The sequence below is a fragment of the Electrophorus electricus genome, chromosome 1, assembly GCF_041902795.1.
Source record: "Electrophorus electricus isolate QZ-2024a chromosome 1, ASM4190279v1, whole genome shotgun sequence".
In the NCBI taxonomy this organism is placed as follows: Eukaryota; Metazoa; Chordata; class Actinopteri; order Gymnotiformes; family Gymnotidae; genus Electrophorus; species Electrophorus electricus.
The window spans coordinates 34,811,859-34,828,015 of NC_137497.1; the positions used below are offsets into that span (position 1 = coordinate 34,811,859).

A 16,157-nucleotide genomic window follows, 5' to 3' on the forward strand; every position below is an offset into this window, starting at 1 on the left:
AGATTCCTCTTGCATTTAAGTGCACTTAGCCAGTCGAGTGATTCTGAATCGGAATCTGATTCGCCGAGTTAATCCATTCACCCCCAATCAGCTGGAAGCATCAAGATCCTCAGCTAAGATAACAAAACTGGCCTGGTGTCAGGGCCAGGAATGGCCCTGCTGCCTGCGTCTCCTTTTTCGCTGATCCGACACAGCTGGGGAGATGAACGGGACGCCCCTTCCTGGGGTCGTTCCTCAGAAGACGACAAGCTCGGAATCCTATCCAGGGTTGGGGCTAATTTCTTACTGTAGTGACGTCTGAATGTAATAATGACTATACTCGTTATCATCATACCACTCTCGTCCATGTATGTAAAGTACCAATCAGCACATACACATAAATGCTAAATTACTTCACGAAACTTCTTGAATGGAATTCCTGAGTGCTTCTTTATCTGACCCAATCAAATTAAATTGACAGGGTTGGAACATTTACATAAAGCTCCACAATCGGACTCCACAGTAGTTGAGCGGCTGACGCTGGACGGCATGGTCTTAATACTCTGGGTCCTTAGGCATCTGTGTGTCAAACATCAGGTCAAGGGGGGGGACATTTACATGACATGGAGAATACCCATTACAATCAGCAACGGGGAGGTGTCGTAATCCCCTAATAACATCCAGATGAGGTCACAATGTGTATGCATGTGTATGCACACGTGACTCATCTTTTGCACATGATCATACTGTAATTGCTCCAAGAATGGAACTCTCCGGGTTTGATAACACCCCGCAGTGCGTGCGAAAAATTGTCTCTCTCTCACCAGCTTGATTGCAGCCACAGCCAAATCTTCCCTAATCTGCCCCCAAGAATGCTTCAGCTAAAGGATAAAGGTCGGTAGAAGGGGTTACCTCCTGCTGCTTGTACCCAAGACCTCCATAGCTCCTCAACCAGCCAGCATGTATATTTCTCAAGGAAACAAGAAAAAACAACCTTATTTTGTGAAGATAGCCTTAGCACGCAGTCTTACAGCAGCCAAAGGCATCAAGCTTTTAGTCGAAAAACTTAGCATGACCCCCTGCTGTCCTGAGCAGACAGACAACGCCCTTGACATTCAGAACATCCTCAAGATATCACCCCATAGTTTGACACACACAGGCCTCCAATGGCATTTCGGGAGATGGGGAGGGAGATTACAATAGCAGAACAAAGCCTGTGTGAGGAAGCAGTGTTTGTCGGCTGTCAGACAACGGCACCAAGGTGGGCAGCTGTTCCAGCTTGGTTATCTTGAACAGATGAATTATTGAGAGCCACCCAGCCCTGAGCCGAAAACCCCCCACAAACGTCAGAGCTGCTTGCGATGTAGGGCCTCTGCTCCGCTACAAACATGTTTACTCCTCAAGAAATTATTTACGTCTCTCTCGGAACACTGTGGATCTGTGATGCTGTTTATACTCCCCGAAAATGCTGGTACACCGGGATATAAAAATTGGACTTTAAAGCCGAAATTTGACAAGGAAAAAGCTGTTTTATCTGCCTTTACAAAGTCATTAACATTTAAAATGCAAAAGGATGTAGACACTGTCCATTGAATAGATCAGGTGATTTCAAAAATAATTTTTTAGGAGGATGGTTCCAATCTAGGAAAATCTAGGAAACTTAAGAACATACTTTAGTTGAAGGAATTTATAATATAAAATCTTGTATAAATTTATAAACTTCTCCCAACTTTACTGTGAACAGGAACATATATCCAAGAAATGCATATCCTAGGACTGGAAAGCTTTTCCCCCGTGAAGTATAAGGAGGTTTGAGGCTTTTGTTCTGTAGTGATTTCATAAAGCGTGAGGAATGTGCTAAGCTGATGAAGTCAAAATGGCTCAGTGGTCTTTTCCAAACTCTCCTGGCTGTGCTGTTATTGTTGCCACACCATTTTCAGAGCCCCAGAAACAGGGCACATTCGCAAGCAACAGCAAATCATGGCAATGTCACAAGGAACAGAAATCATGCGGAATGAATTAGAATGAGTCAGCAATTTTTTGAAATGTAAGTCAATTACTCCTTCCTGACTTCCGAAGGTAAAAAAGCGCACTGCGTGGAGCCATTTCATGCTTCGCATTATGGGTAATAGCACAGAACCTCGACTGACTTCCACTGAAATTTAAATAGCCCTAAAATAGCATGAAAGTAGTTTGGGGGTGAAGATAACCTTTCTGCTCCAATATAACAACCTCAAATAATCGAATAATAGTATAATTCTTACTCACATTTATTATTCATAAAAAAAAAATTAAAAAAAATCATAGACAAGACATGATTATGGATGGTCATCCTACAATTTTTTTTGGAACTTTTACATTTTTTTGGACCTTTTACATTGAATGCAATTGCAATTAGACTGAATGTATGTAACATTTTAATCCTAACTTTCATTTTATTAACATCCAAGATTTATTGACTTTAAAATCCTGCCAATCAAATGAAAAGGGAAATTTGGAAAACTGGAAAACGTAGTATCAAGTGTCAGTCAAGTGCAAGTTGCTCACGTTCACCTGTGCCATATTCCTGGTGGTCCAGTATCCCAGACTCCTGCAGGGATCTGATGCATGAGTCTACAAGCTCCAGGCCAGTGTTCAGTTCGTCCTCTATGTCTTTCTGTCCATCTGTCCAGTGGGGAGGGAGCACGGAGGGAGGATTAGCAAAATCTAACCAACCAAATAGGTCAGACTGAGATACTACAGATCCCAGCATCACCCACTGATCGCATGATCAGTCTGTGACCACTGGCCTGAATGGACAGTGAGGACAGTGCAGTAACCTCTTTGGGCCTGTGACTGAACTTTGACCTCTTGTGGTGAGCATGGTGTGCCCAGGGGATAGGTTCATACAGCAACTCTTTGAAGTGCCAGGGGTAAGGTCTTGGTTGAAATGGCAAGAACAGTACCAGGCCACAGCTTGCTGTGGGAACGCATGCACCCTGACACCTTGACACAGTAACGATTAGCTGAAAAGTCCACTCTACAGGGATCTCACAGGACTGAATGTGAAGGTGCAGAGAGAGAGTGGGAGAATGTGCGTGTGTGTGTGTGTGTGTGTGTGTGTGTGTGAGTGCACACAAGCTTGTATACACTTATATTCACTTTTATATATATAATTGTGGTCAAAGTATGCTACAGTATCCTGTTGTCTAACGTAAATGTAAATACAAAATAACAGACAGCTAGAGGAATTGTTTTCAGTTTCGGTTTTATTTATTTCAGCGCTTGCCGATTACCTGCTCTGAAAACGTCTACACTTGAAACCTGTGTGTTTTCCTTCTTTCTCTCCAGGTATAATTACACTTAATTGCTGTTGATTACTACCTCAAGTTTAAGGACACTTTAATGGCCTGAAGCTTGTCTGAAAGGCAGGATATCAACCCATTAACATTCACCTGTCATATATACTCTAAATGTTACTTTATCAGTATGCAGTATTTAATATGTTCAAAATGAAATCGACTCACTTCCTGAAGGGGCGAGAGGTTTCTGTAATGCTAGTGCGTTCCAAATCATTTTTATTGTATATTTGTCATGATGTGGCACAGCCGAAACCGAAGTGTTTTGGAGAAAAGCACTCAAAAAGGTGATACATACAAGCAATATGAACAAAGAGCAATATGACACTAAGAGACCAGACCTCTCTGATGTCAGAGGACTGCCTGAGTACTGAGAAATATTTCATTTACCTTGGGTATTCCAGCGAAGATGCTCATCTGCTGAACTACAAGAAACAATGCAGAAACTTTAGCGCAGTAATCATGATAATGCACATTTATGAGAGCACACACATGCACACACCCACACATGCACGTAAGCATGCCTGCATGCACGCACACACACACACACACACACACACACACACACACACACACACACACACACACACACACAGTTTAAAAGCTAGGATGTTGGCAGGTTAAAGTTCATGGAAAAATCAATGCCGCAGCTCAGTTCAAGCAGCCATATGCAAGGGAAACCCACGGGAGCAGGTTGATTCTCATTGCGCTGGCATCATTAACGGTGAAGGGAACCGAGTGGCATGGCCGTGACCTGCGCTCAGGCCTCGTGGAGACCGACAGCCAAATTGGGATAGTTCTGCCTTACTCAGAGTCAGCGCAGAGATCGGCAGGCATAAACACAGGCAGCGTGAGCCGGAATCTGGGCTACAGCACCCTGAGAGAAAGTGTGGATCCTTGCATGTGCTGACAGGCTTTGGTGTCCCCCACAGTTAAGGCCAATTCATCTCATAGCAGGACCGGGGAGCTACGGTGTTGCTGTATCATCGATGAACTCTGTAGCACTGCGTATGTTTGGAAGCTTGTGTGTGTGCGAGGGAGGGATGAAATGACCCCAGCTCACGTCCACAGGCTTCCACACTCCCTCTCTCCTACCTACCCTCCCATTTCCCTCCCATCATCAGGTAATCACCATCATTTATTGGTTCATTCCATCCTGAGGCCTCGCATCAATCGTGTAAAGCCCAGCCAGGCGAGGGGATCGGAGGGGCCAATATTTACAGCTCAAGGACGGACGGTTTGAGCCATAAAAACGGCAAACGGGAAGACAAACAAATCTGTTCACTTCCAGGTCGTGCAAGGTCAGACGGTGTGAAGGCACGAGGTCAGAGTGACAGCACTGATCGTGAAGGCACCGCTGTTGTCTGAGCAGGCCCAAACCACCTGACATTGTGCAGATGTTGCGTAAATCAGATTTGGTATGAACAAGTGCGTCCTTGCTGTAGGGCAGGCCGGCCGGTCATGAAGATGGCACCGGATATGGAATCTGTCTGTGCCTGGAGTGAAAACACGAGATCATGGGTGAAGCGAATCAGTTTAAACTGACTATTGGCCTTAGCACAGCCACTTATCCAGGCAAAGGTAACACGTGATTCCCACGGACCCATGCGGAAAGATCGGATGACTTGCGGCCATGTAGCTGCGGCTACACGCCGTGGAGGAGACCCAACATCTACTTCATCACGTTACACCGAGGCACAGAGGGTGAGGAAGGTCTTAACAATATAGATTTTCTCAACGCCTCCTTCACGCAAACAAATTTCTGGTCTTAAATAATGTACGGGCCCCGCGTGTGAATAACAGAAACAGAGCCAGCTACTTGTTCACGTGTGAAAAGGTGTGAGTGATCAAAAAAGGGCTAACAACAGGAGGTGGGGAGTGGTGAGTAGTGTACACGCATGGAGGTCAGAGAGGACACGGGAGCGGAGTTTACCGGGTCAGCCAGTACAGCTTTTGGAAACGGCGTCCGACTCTGTCCCCGAGAGCCCTAGCCGCGCTGCGTTTTTCTCACGCTCCAGTTCGTTAAAGCGCCATAGCCACACAATCGCCATTCTGACCTCACGTTTGTGGCTGGGAAAGTGACAAAACCCGGCGACGAAGGTGATGAAGATCCTCCGCCTGAATTTGTTTCTTCAGCTTTACAGACGCTTCGGAAACATGGCATGGGTCGTTCTCGCCGATGCAGGCATTTGCCGTGAGCGCAAAGGGCACAAATCAGCTTTAAGCCCGTCACACTAAGCGCCCTTGATTTCGTAACTACTGAGCAGTCGTGGACTCCTCCTGCCAGCCGTGCTGACATGAATCGCGCACCCCAAAAAGACAGCGGTTACATTTTACCGCACGCTGCCACGCATGAAATAAGCTGTCTTTCGCACACCGGCGGGTCCTTGCACGCTTTCCCGTCGGCTCATGTGCCGTGCTGCCTCGTCTTTTCATTATCGAGGCGTTTAACGGGCGCCCAGATCCTCGGCCCCGTGAAGTGTTTGCTCCGAACGCTGTCGCATGCCTTCTGGTCTCCGAGAGACGGACGCAGCGGAGCCGAACGCCGGCAGACGGGGGGAGGGGGGACACGCGCATGTGAGAGGGACCGTGACCAGGGCTTTAATTGCAACCCTTGCGGGGGTGATGTAAGGTGGGTGTCTTTAGCCTACACATCAGCTTGTGTTTGTCCTGAGTAAAATGTTGATGGATTTGTGACAGGGGCGTCTGTATGTCTCCTTGTAGTGGGGCTCCAACCTGTTTGCTGAATTACAGCCAAATGGAGCAGGATTTACTGAGGGTGCATGTTCAGATTCACCACACACACACACACACACACACACACACACACACACACACACACACACACACACACACTCTCTCTCTCTCTCTCTCTCTCTCTCTCTCTCTCTCTCTCTCTCTCTCTCTCTCTCACTCTCTCTATTACATTACATTAGGTTAATACTACGAGGCCTGACCCTAGCTGTAATCCTAACCCTACTCCTAAGGTTAACCTCAGTAACCATTTGGTCATCATAGTCTGACAAATAAAGGCTGCATTTTTGTAAATGAAAACACATCCAATAACAAAACCATTTTTTCCTAATCCAAACCAGTTGCCACACACAACCCCCTCCCCCCACATCCACCACACCCTCACACGCACATCTTCACACATATTTATCAGCACTCCACCTCCAGCTTTTATATCCCCTCTCCTCTCAGCATGCGCCCCTTAAACATGTTCATAAATCTCCCCACAAAATAAACCTGATCCAGCATCCACGACCAAAGCCGCCGGGCAAAATTAACACCACACGAATGCATTCGTATCGAGGTGGCTAGCATTCCGCAGAGAGAAAATCGATGGCACATAGCGGAGGATGGCACAGGCCCTACACCTGGTGCGGCCGCGGGGGCAGGGATGCGCGGCAGCCAGCGTTAAACACGCGTCCACGCCCAGAGTTTCCGACAGCTGAGAGATGGTGGGGGTGAAGTCAAAGGACATTACTTCAGGCTTGCAGCACCTAATGACTTCCTGGCCACGAGGGACGTCGAAGCGGGGAGAAGCCGCTCGCCAAGCGCCCTGAATTACTCCTTCTGAGGCCTGGAGTGGGATAACAAGTGCTACGATTTGCGTCTTTGAGGGAATTAAAGCCGGTTAGCTGACTCGTGAACGGCTGATTAGGACTCTTGCCTTGAACGTGGAGCCCCGGGGCACTTAAATCACCTCCGGCTGGAGAAAGAAGGGTACTAGGGCGGAGAAAAGGGTGGAGATAAGCGCGGGGAGGGGGCGGAGACAGGGGCGCCCTTTGGGTCGGTGAGGGGTGTATGGGGTGGGATGGGCCTGCCACGGCTCCTGGCCTTCCTCACCCTCGGCTTGGACTTAAAGCTTATTGGACACTACGCAAAGATTTGTCTATGGCAGCAACGGCCCGAATAGCGTGCACTTACTGGCGTCGGGGCTGAGGCTCGCGCTCGAGGTTTGTCTTTGCGTGGGAGCTCACAGTTCAAGGTCCCCGTCCTGAAGCTCAGGTCTAAAGCCGAGGCTAGACAGTGGCTCCCCGCTTGGGCCACCGCATCTGCACAGAGTCTAAATTCTACCGCCACACGGGCCATTATCCGCTACGTGCCGGTCAGGCCGATCAGCCTGACGGCACGCGAACAAGCCAATGCAGGGTGTCTTGGCCAATTTGCTGCTGCACCGAACAAAAAAGGGCTTACACCCGCGCGCCAATTAAAAACGGGTGTTTGTGATGCACATCACATGCACGGTGTCAAAATTCAACAGATGAACCCGACTCCCTTGTCTGTAGTTAACCCAAATCTGTCACGCACGGAGCTGTGGGGAGCTCACGGAGAAGCAGTGGTGGCAGGCCTGACATGAGCGCACCATTTATCAGCAATTAAAGTCTGCCCTTCTGTTCGGCTGCGTGGCTGCCTGCACCCTTTGAGGACGGCAGGGCCGAGAACGGTGGCGGATGGCACGCGGCCCCGCTGTGCCTCACTTATACACACGCCTCCATAACTGGTGGCGGCACTTCAAAGGAACGTCTATACGTGCGCACGCACGCATGCACAGGCGTGCGTGGACGTAGGGACAGAAAAATGCGCATGCGCACGCTCGCGCGCAGGCATGCATGCATGTAGATATGCTCACGCTAAAAGTTTTCGGATGTAAAAAGCGGATAAGTAAAAGTGCTCCCGCACGCAAACAAACACACACACAAACACACACACACGCACACACACCAACCAAGAGCTATGGAGTTCTGATAAGAGGAGTTCTGATAAAAGGGAATCACTTGAAATAAGCTCCACTTTTCTACTGCCTAAACATTATTATCAAGCTCACTCTTGTATTCAGCCCCCCACCCCTATCACTTAACACATGCGACAGCTGACTTGACCTGGCTCAGCATTGGTGAATTAGAAGAAGAAAATGCTTTAATTGTAAAGTAATTTGAATTTGAAATGGCCCTCAATGGTTTATTTAGATCTCACTTTAGATGTGTATTGATTCCTTTTTTTGTTATTATACGTGACCCGTGAGGTAAAGCTAATCAGATTCACTTCACATCTCATTGTCTTTCCACTTGGCTGATAACTTAAAAACACACCAAAACAGCAACTGCACACATTACTATTCTGCTAACCAGAGACGAGCCCGTATTCCTGATTCCGCAAATCAGTCTTCCTGCACAAAGAACCATAGTCAAAGCTTAGTCCGCGCCTGTGTCCCCACCTGTGTCCGCGCCTGAGTCTCCACCTGTGTTCGTGCCTGTGTCCCCACCTGTGTCCGCGCCTGAGTCCCCACCTGTGTCCCCGCCTGTGTTCGTGCCTGTGTCCGCGCCTGTGGCCCCACCTGTGTCCGCGCCTGAGTCCCCACCTGTGTCCCCGCCTGTGTTCGTGCCTGTGTCCGCGCCTGTGGCCCCACCTGTGTCCGCGCCTGAGTCCCCACCTGTGTCCGCGCCTGTGTCCCCACCTGTGTCCGTGCCTGTGTCCCCACCTGTGTCCCCGCCTGTGTCCGTGCCTGTGTCCGCGCCTGTGGCCCCACCTGTGTCCCCGCCTGTGTTCGTGCCTGTGTCCGCGCCTCTGTCCCCGCCTGTGTTCGTGCCTGTGTCCGCGCCTGTGGCCCCACCTGTGTCCCCACCTGTGTCCGCGCCTGAGTCCCCACCTGTGTCCGCGCCTGAGTCCCCACCAGTGTCCGCGCCTGTGTCCCCACCTGTGTCCGTGCCTGTGTCCCCACCTGTGTCCCCGCCTGTGTCCGTGCCTGAGTCCCCACCTGTGTCCGTGCTTGTGTCCCCACCTGTGTCCGTGCCTGAGTCCCCACCTGTGTCCGTGCCTGAGTCCCCACCTGTGTCCCCACCTGTGTCCGTGCCTGATTCCCCACCTGTGTCCCCACCTGTGTCCGCGCCTGTGTCCCCGCCTGAGTCCGCACCTGTGTCCCCACCTGTGTCCGCGCCTGATTCCCCACCTGAGTCCGCGCCTGTGTCCCCACCTGTGTCCGCGCCTGTGAAGCGAGATGAAGGGCGTAGCTAGCCGGCCCGTTTCAACCCCACGCTGTGACATTTTAATGGCTCGGTTAGACATGCTAGCCTCTGACAGACGTCCACACGGGGGAGGCAACGTCTGCGCACGGCTGTCTGCGTATGACAGACGTCCACACGGGGGAGGCTGCGTCTGCCCACGAAAAACTCCCCTCTAAAAAGTCTGAAAGGCTAAAAATGATGAAGATCAAGCAAGGAATAAAGATTTCTTACACCGTTTAAGGATTTGTCCTGATTTGGACTCAGTAAAGAGTCAATGGAAAGATGAACAAAACATAGGGAAACTAATTCTCTTCTAGTTCGTGAGCCTCGTGTGTGCTCTGCTGCTAGGACTACGGCCATGATTCCACTGCTACCCAGGAACTCAGCTGGTGTGAATCACATTAGCTTGGGGGATTGGCTGCCAGCAGAGTTCTGCAGGAAGTAATTTTTCCAATTTTAAACTTCCATCAAAGAGAATACTGACTATTATTCACACCACATGCATATGCACGCTTACATTCTCTCATAAAATCTTAAAAATCAAGTATTGAATACTATAACTAATAATATTCTACTTTTAATAATATTACTAATACTAAAGCACATCATCATTGTTAAACCAGGAGCTCATCAAAACTGTAATCTGACACATTTAAACTAAATAGGTTGAAACACCAGGTTCATAGTAATCTTTTGCCATTAAATTAAAGCAGCATTTTGCACTGTCCGACACCATCTCTCAGCAATCCACTTGATTTGTATGACAACACACACGCATGCACACACACGCACACACATTTGAGTAATTGCTGTTTTGTAGCATACCATATGTTAAGTGTGAAATATCGGAAAGCGTGCATATATGAAACATCAACTTCTCCCTTGGAGACGCAGGGTACGTCTAGCAGGAGTCATTACAGTATTGATGAGACCAAACTCCCCACTGTGTGTGTCTCTTTCACACACACACACACACACACACACACACACACACACACACACACACACACACACACACACACACACAAACACACACACAAACACAGGAGTGTATACTATCACATTACATGTGGCCCTCTCTTGCCTCTGGCCTGTTATAGAGGAAGTCATCTGTTCTCTCAGTGATTCCATTCTCACTGAATTTGAATGAATGCAAAATGAAACTCATACAGTATGTCCTAATAATAATCACAAATGTGATGCAGGCTACCAGGGAGACAGAGAGAGGAGACAGAAGAGAGAGGACAGAAAGTTAGACAGAGAGCCTTGCAGCCTACAGTTATGAACAAAGGCTACATGTGTTATCATTTGAGACATGGTACCTGTAGCACACACACACACACACACACACACGCACACAAACCAGATACTCTTTGAAAGAACTCACAGAGGAACACCCAGCGCTTCGGTCTGGCTTTGCATCTGGAGTTGCAGCATTGGGGAATGAGGCTGAAAATAGATCCGACTTCCTCAAAGCATGAGCTTTTAATGAGTCCCCGGAGGGAGGCAGTGCCTGACGCACAGCGGGTCCATCCGGGGGAACAGGCAGCCCCCTGTCTCCCAAACCGCTCTGCCACATGCGATGTGTGTCCGCAACCGCAAGAGCCTTTAACCATTAGCTCCGGAGGTTCGTGAGCCCAGGACGTGTACAGATCCCCGGGGGCGCAGGGGGTTGTGCGTGAGGGGATGTGCGTGTAAGGATGTGCGTGAGGGGATGTGTGTGGCTGGACTATGTGAGGCGACGTGCGCGAGGGGACTATGTGAGGGGACGTATGTGAGGCGACGTGTGAGTGGGGACTACGAGAGGGCATGTGTGTGAGGGGATGTGTGTGAGTGACGTGTGAGGTAATTACAAGAAGGTGGTGCGCAAAGGGAATGTGAAAGGAGGTGTGTGAGGGGACTGTAATGAGAAGTGAGCGAGCGGACTGCGCAAGGGAACTACATAAGGGCACTACGTGATGATAGGTGCGCAAGGGGACTGCGCGAGGGGACCCCTCGCACATGTCCCCTCCCATAGTCCCCTTGCATATGTCCCCTCACGCACATCCCCTCACATAGTCCACTCGCGCACATCCCCTCACACAAGAGGTGGCGCATGAGGGGAGGTGCGTAAGGGGACTAGATGCGTGGATGTGGCCCTGTGGATACACTTCATTAGTGCAGTCTATCCACTCGGGCCCAGATCCGTTTTTGCGGTTTTCCAGGGCAGTCTGCAACAGGGACAGATCGAGCCAGATGGAATCAGAATGTCGGCTGAGATGTCCCAGTCAGAGCTGAGAACAACCCAAAACACAGAACCCAAATGACCAGAACTGCCTAAGCCATGTTAACTGACATACACAGCACAGTAGCACATGACAAAAGGCGACGGCAAAATGCGGGAAAGGTTAATGAATGATGCTTGAAACTGTCCGGACTGAGCGATACCCAGCGCACACCGTGCCCTCCGCCAGTGTCTCGCCGTCACCGAGGACAGGCCTGGAGCCGATCCACTCTCCACACCTCGTCTACAATCTGCTCCCGTCTCATTTACCTCTCAGCTCAGTGAGCAGTGGCGTCGAAGTAGCAACCTGTCTGCCAGCACTACCGGGCCTTCTGATTAAACAGGACCGCCACATTGTTTGACATCAGATAGCAGGCTCGTGGGCGGAGGGATTGCTGGGGGGCAGTAATGATGTTTATCAAAAGCGTTGGGTTCTCTTTTTGCAGGAGAGCGCGGTGAACGTCATCGGTGCAAGCTCCCTCCTGCTCTAAAGGCCAACTCTTAAAAAACAAGGAAGGCGGTTCACATCCTGCAGCTGCAGCTGCCGCCGTTCCCGCCGCTCACTTGCGGTCCGGTCTCGGGACGTCACGAGTCCCGCGTGCGTTAGCTCCGGCTTCGCCGAGGGAGGTCTGCTGCGTGTTCGCGTGTGGAAAGAGCAAAGGAGAGCACAAGGAATTCTCCTCGACATATCTTCTGTCCAGAGAAGCCGCCAGGCTTGCACCTGCACGAAGCGGCCCCTGCCATGTTGAAGCGCTGCTTCCATTACAGCTGCTCATCTTGGCCAGGAAGCTGTTGCCTGGAAATCAAGGCCAGGGGAGCTTTATCTTGCCAAAGCTGGCAGTGGGAGCAGAGGAAGAGGATGAAATGCTATCGGGCTGCGCGATTAGGCTATCTAGCAGGTACAGAGGGAAATAAATGGGCGGTTTACATTGCCCAGACGCTGGTTTAAAGGAAATGTCTCTCCCTTGGACAGGGCATCGACTGAAAGCTGAAAGTTCTCAAGAACGAAGCCACAGAATACGATGAGAACAACACAAGGGTAATAAGATAATCATCTGCACGTCACATATGCTGAAACGCACGGCACTCAACACTGCCCCTTATGTGCAAATAAAATGAAAAGCCATTAACTTTACACTGCTGCCTAAGCGCACCCTCTGATCGTCCAGCCCAACAGTGCTTAAAAAAGGGGGTTTTATGAAGAACACAAAACAGGCTCAATTTTACCTCCTCTGTTTGGATTCGCTGAGCATCGCCTGATATAAAGACAAGAAATTCTAATAATTAAAAGCAATTTTAAAGTTCTGTAGGAAGGAACACAGATCAAGCGATGTTCTTAAAGTGATGCTAAGAGTGAAGCTTTGAGCAATTCTATCTGAAGGAATAAAGTCCAAAACTCTTCATTTCTCACGCTGTAACATAGCCCAGCCTCCATGACTGCTGTGGTTACCAAGGTTTTTACATTCCTGAGGAGCCTGAGGCTGTCCTGAGAACAAATCTGGAGTCACGTCACTGCAAAGACATGATGAGGTCTTTTAGGGTCTAATTCTTCCGGGTCAGAACACTTTCCAGATTTCACGGCATATAAACTGCCTTCTTTTAGCACTTGGTGCAGTGCTCATAGTATTTTCAGATGCTTAAAATTAATTTATAGGACTATATCCTCTACTGAGCATTAGGACTGCATTCTCTATTCACCAAACCCAATGACAGCCTGTCTTCATAATTCTACCCTGTCAGTCAACAACTAGAAGTCTGCTTTTGTTCACAATATGGACCAGAGAAAGGATATGCAAATGAGGTGATCCAACTCCGCCCAGTCGTGACTGCCGTTGCTTTTTGTCTTTGGCCAGCGTGCCCATATTTGGCTGCAAATGCAAATCCGAAAACAACTCTGCAGACGTATGATGTGTAAGCGGCTCGGGAGCTCGCTTAGTGAATTGAGCTAAATTCAGAATTACCCTGTCCTCTTCTAGAAAATTCTGAGTAATTTCTTTGCACCTGCTAACCCAGTGCTAACCCTGAGCTCTGTGCCAGAGATGCACCCACTGCTAACAAACCAAGCGCAGAGGGTCATTAGAGAAACAGACAAAATACTTAATTTTCATTTTAAATATGGACAACTTTCATATCACGATTTGGAATCATACCATGTACAGTATCTTGGAATTATCCCTATAATGGTGCATTAACTTAGCTTTACCTACAATTCAAGACAAGGTTTTTTTGAAAGCTTATATTCAGAGTATGGATGGGGGTTTGGGGTGGGACCCATGATATCATTCTATCTTTCTGAAAAGCTGTTATGAATGCCACACACTCTCTCGAGCAGCTAGGAGTATAAGAATAAATCAGGTGTCCCAGTGTTGCTATAGTTCTAACAGTGCTACTAATAAAATATCAACATCTCCACAACCAGATCACTAATAAAATCAAACAAACAACTGTACTTCTAATAAAATTTCTACAAGTTTATGGGGGGAAAGTGACCACCTCTTTTACATTGGTTAGTTTATTACAAAACAGACATGACGCCCACACTCTTTAGTCTTTTATTGTGAATAAATAACATCTCTTCTTCAGTTAAACTGTGTCTGTAGTGAATTCTGTGCAGTTACATTTGCATTTATTCTAGTGTACTGTATCCTGAGGCTACTGCGCAGTGTTTATAATTCATTCACCATTACGATACAGTTAATGGCACCTTGGGAGCAGCCATGACAGTTTCATTTAAAACGTTAAGGCTGGAAATAGTTGTTTTTTTTTGTTTACTATTTATGTTATTCAGCATAAACTCAGTGAACATGTTATATATATATATATATATATATATATATATATATATATATATATATATATATATATATATATATATATATATTTATTTTCTTATAGCAGGCTCACAATGGTCCAGTCAGCAGTTCACACAGGAAGCTGCATAATGAAACGGCTTTCATTCGTTTAAAACTCCACTGGTCATTGCCATTCATTATAGAATACACAAGGGAAAAATGTACGACATCAGTCAAACTCATGAGTCCCTCAGTCTTTGAGTGCTGTGTGAGGCAGGTTACTACCTGTCTGCAGATGAAACCTACTGTACCTGTAACTTTGAAGCAGCAACGGCAAGCAAGTTAGCCCTGCTGGCGTGGCAGGACCAAAAAAAACAAAAAAAACAAACTGTGGGATGCTACATAGTATTTTTTTCCTCCTTTTTCACAATTTGCTAATCCATTGCTACATGCTAATTGCTGCTGTTGAGAATGCACACGGCACCACCTCTGGGCTGAGGGCTCTACTTCCACACTCTGTAGGGAGAGGGTGGGGCAGGATTGAACAGCATGTTAAGGAGTTTACTTTGAACCAAAAACAAAAAACAAAAACAAAGCAGGGGCATTTGGGGTTTACATTTTTGGAGTTATTTATGCAATGCGGCACTCTGTTTCTTGGCTTGTGAGAATGTGTGCTGGTCTTGGTTGAGACATTAGCACTGAGAGCACAGCAAACAGCCCGAGGGGATGATAGGATGATATGGATCACCCCAAAAATGTAAAAATCATAATTACTTCATCTTGGGATAAATGTGCTCTTTTGATCATGTTTGTGGTGCTGCAGTACTCTCCTCATTCTTTTTCTCAATTTTTCACGCACACACACACACACACATACACACACACACACACACACACACACACACACACACACACACACACACACACGGGTGTGCTTCCTTCATCTCCGGGGGGGGGGGGGGCTCATTGCTAATCCCCTTACACAGTGGCTATGAGTGAGCTCGTGTGGAATATTCACACATGCCATCACTCCAAATCATAGCACTGCTGCCACAACTCAGGCCCAAGTCATCACATTCAATTAGTGGCCTCATTTCATCTACAGCTGTCTGAAGCTAAATATGCATATGCGTGTGTGTGTGTGTGTGTGTGTGGGTGGGTGTGTATGGGTGTGTGTGTGTGTGCATGTGTGCGTGTGTGTGGGTGTGTGGGTGTGGATGTGTGTGTGTGGGTGTGCGTGCGTGTGTGTGTGTGTGCGTGTGCATGTGTGCGTGTGTGTGTGTGTTGGTGTGTGTGCGTGCGTGTGTGGGTGTGTGTGTGTGGGGGTGTGTGTGTGTGTGTGTGTGTGTGTGTGTGCATATGAATGTTTGTTTTTGTACACTTTCAGGAAAAATATGCCCTGACTATGTTTGGAGCCTAGAAAAATGCATAAATAACATTTATTAATTCTTATTAACTTAAGTTAATGGTAATGGAGTAAGTAATACCAGCTTTTCAATTACTCCTCACTACCAAATAATTGCATATTGACTAAAGTGGAATGATACAGTAGCCTATTTGGAACTGATGTGGTAACTACAGTACGTCTTCAATGGAGTTGTAAATAACTGAAGTGGTGAACAGTGGGTCTGCTTCAGGTGAGCTGAAATGGGCTACACAGATGCAGTTCAAGACCTCACACAGTGAGAAAACACTTAAGTACTTACTATGCAATAATTAATCAAGTGTTACCACATTCCTAAATTATTAATAACTATAATAAACTACGATGCTG

The 16,157-nt window shown here is 47.8% G+C and overlaps 1 protein-coding gene across 6 annotated transcripts in view; it reads right to left on the reverse strand.

The window, feature by feature from the left end:
- Positions 1-16,157, reverse strand: part of ctnnd2a (catenin (cadherin-associated protein), delta 2a) — a 186,434-nt gene that overhangs the window by 100,761 nt on the left and 69,516 nt on the right. For 5 of the 6 annotated variants that reach the window (XM_081717028.1, XM_027004434.3, XM_081717022.1 and 2 more), the window contains 2 exons: positions 3,708-3,742; positions 2,533-2,643 (listed from right to left, as the gene is read on the reverse strand). In XM_081717028.1, coding sequence (XP_081573154.1) covers positions 2,533-2,643; positions 3,708-3,742 — 146 coding nt within the window. The remainder of the gene's footprint in view (positions 1-2,532; positions 2,644-3,707; positions 3,743-16,157) is intronic. The other variant, XM_081717046.1, reaches the window with a different exon arrangement.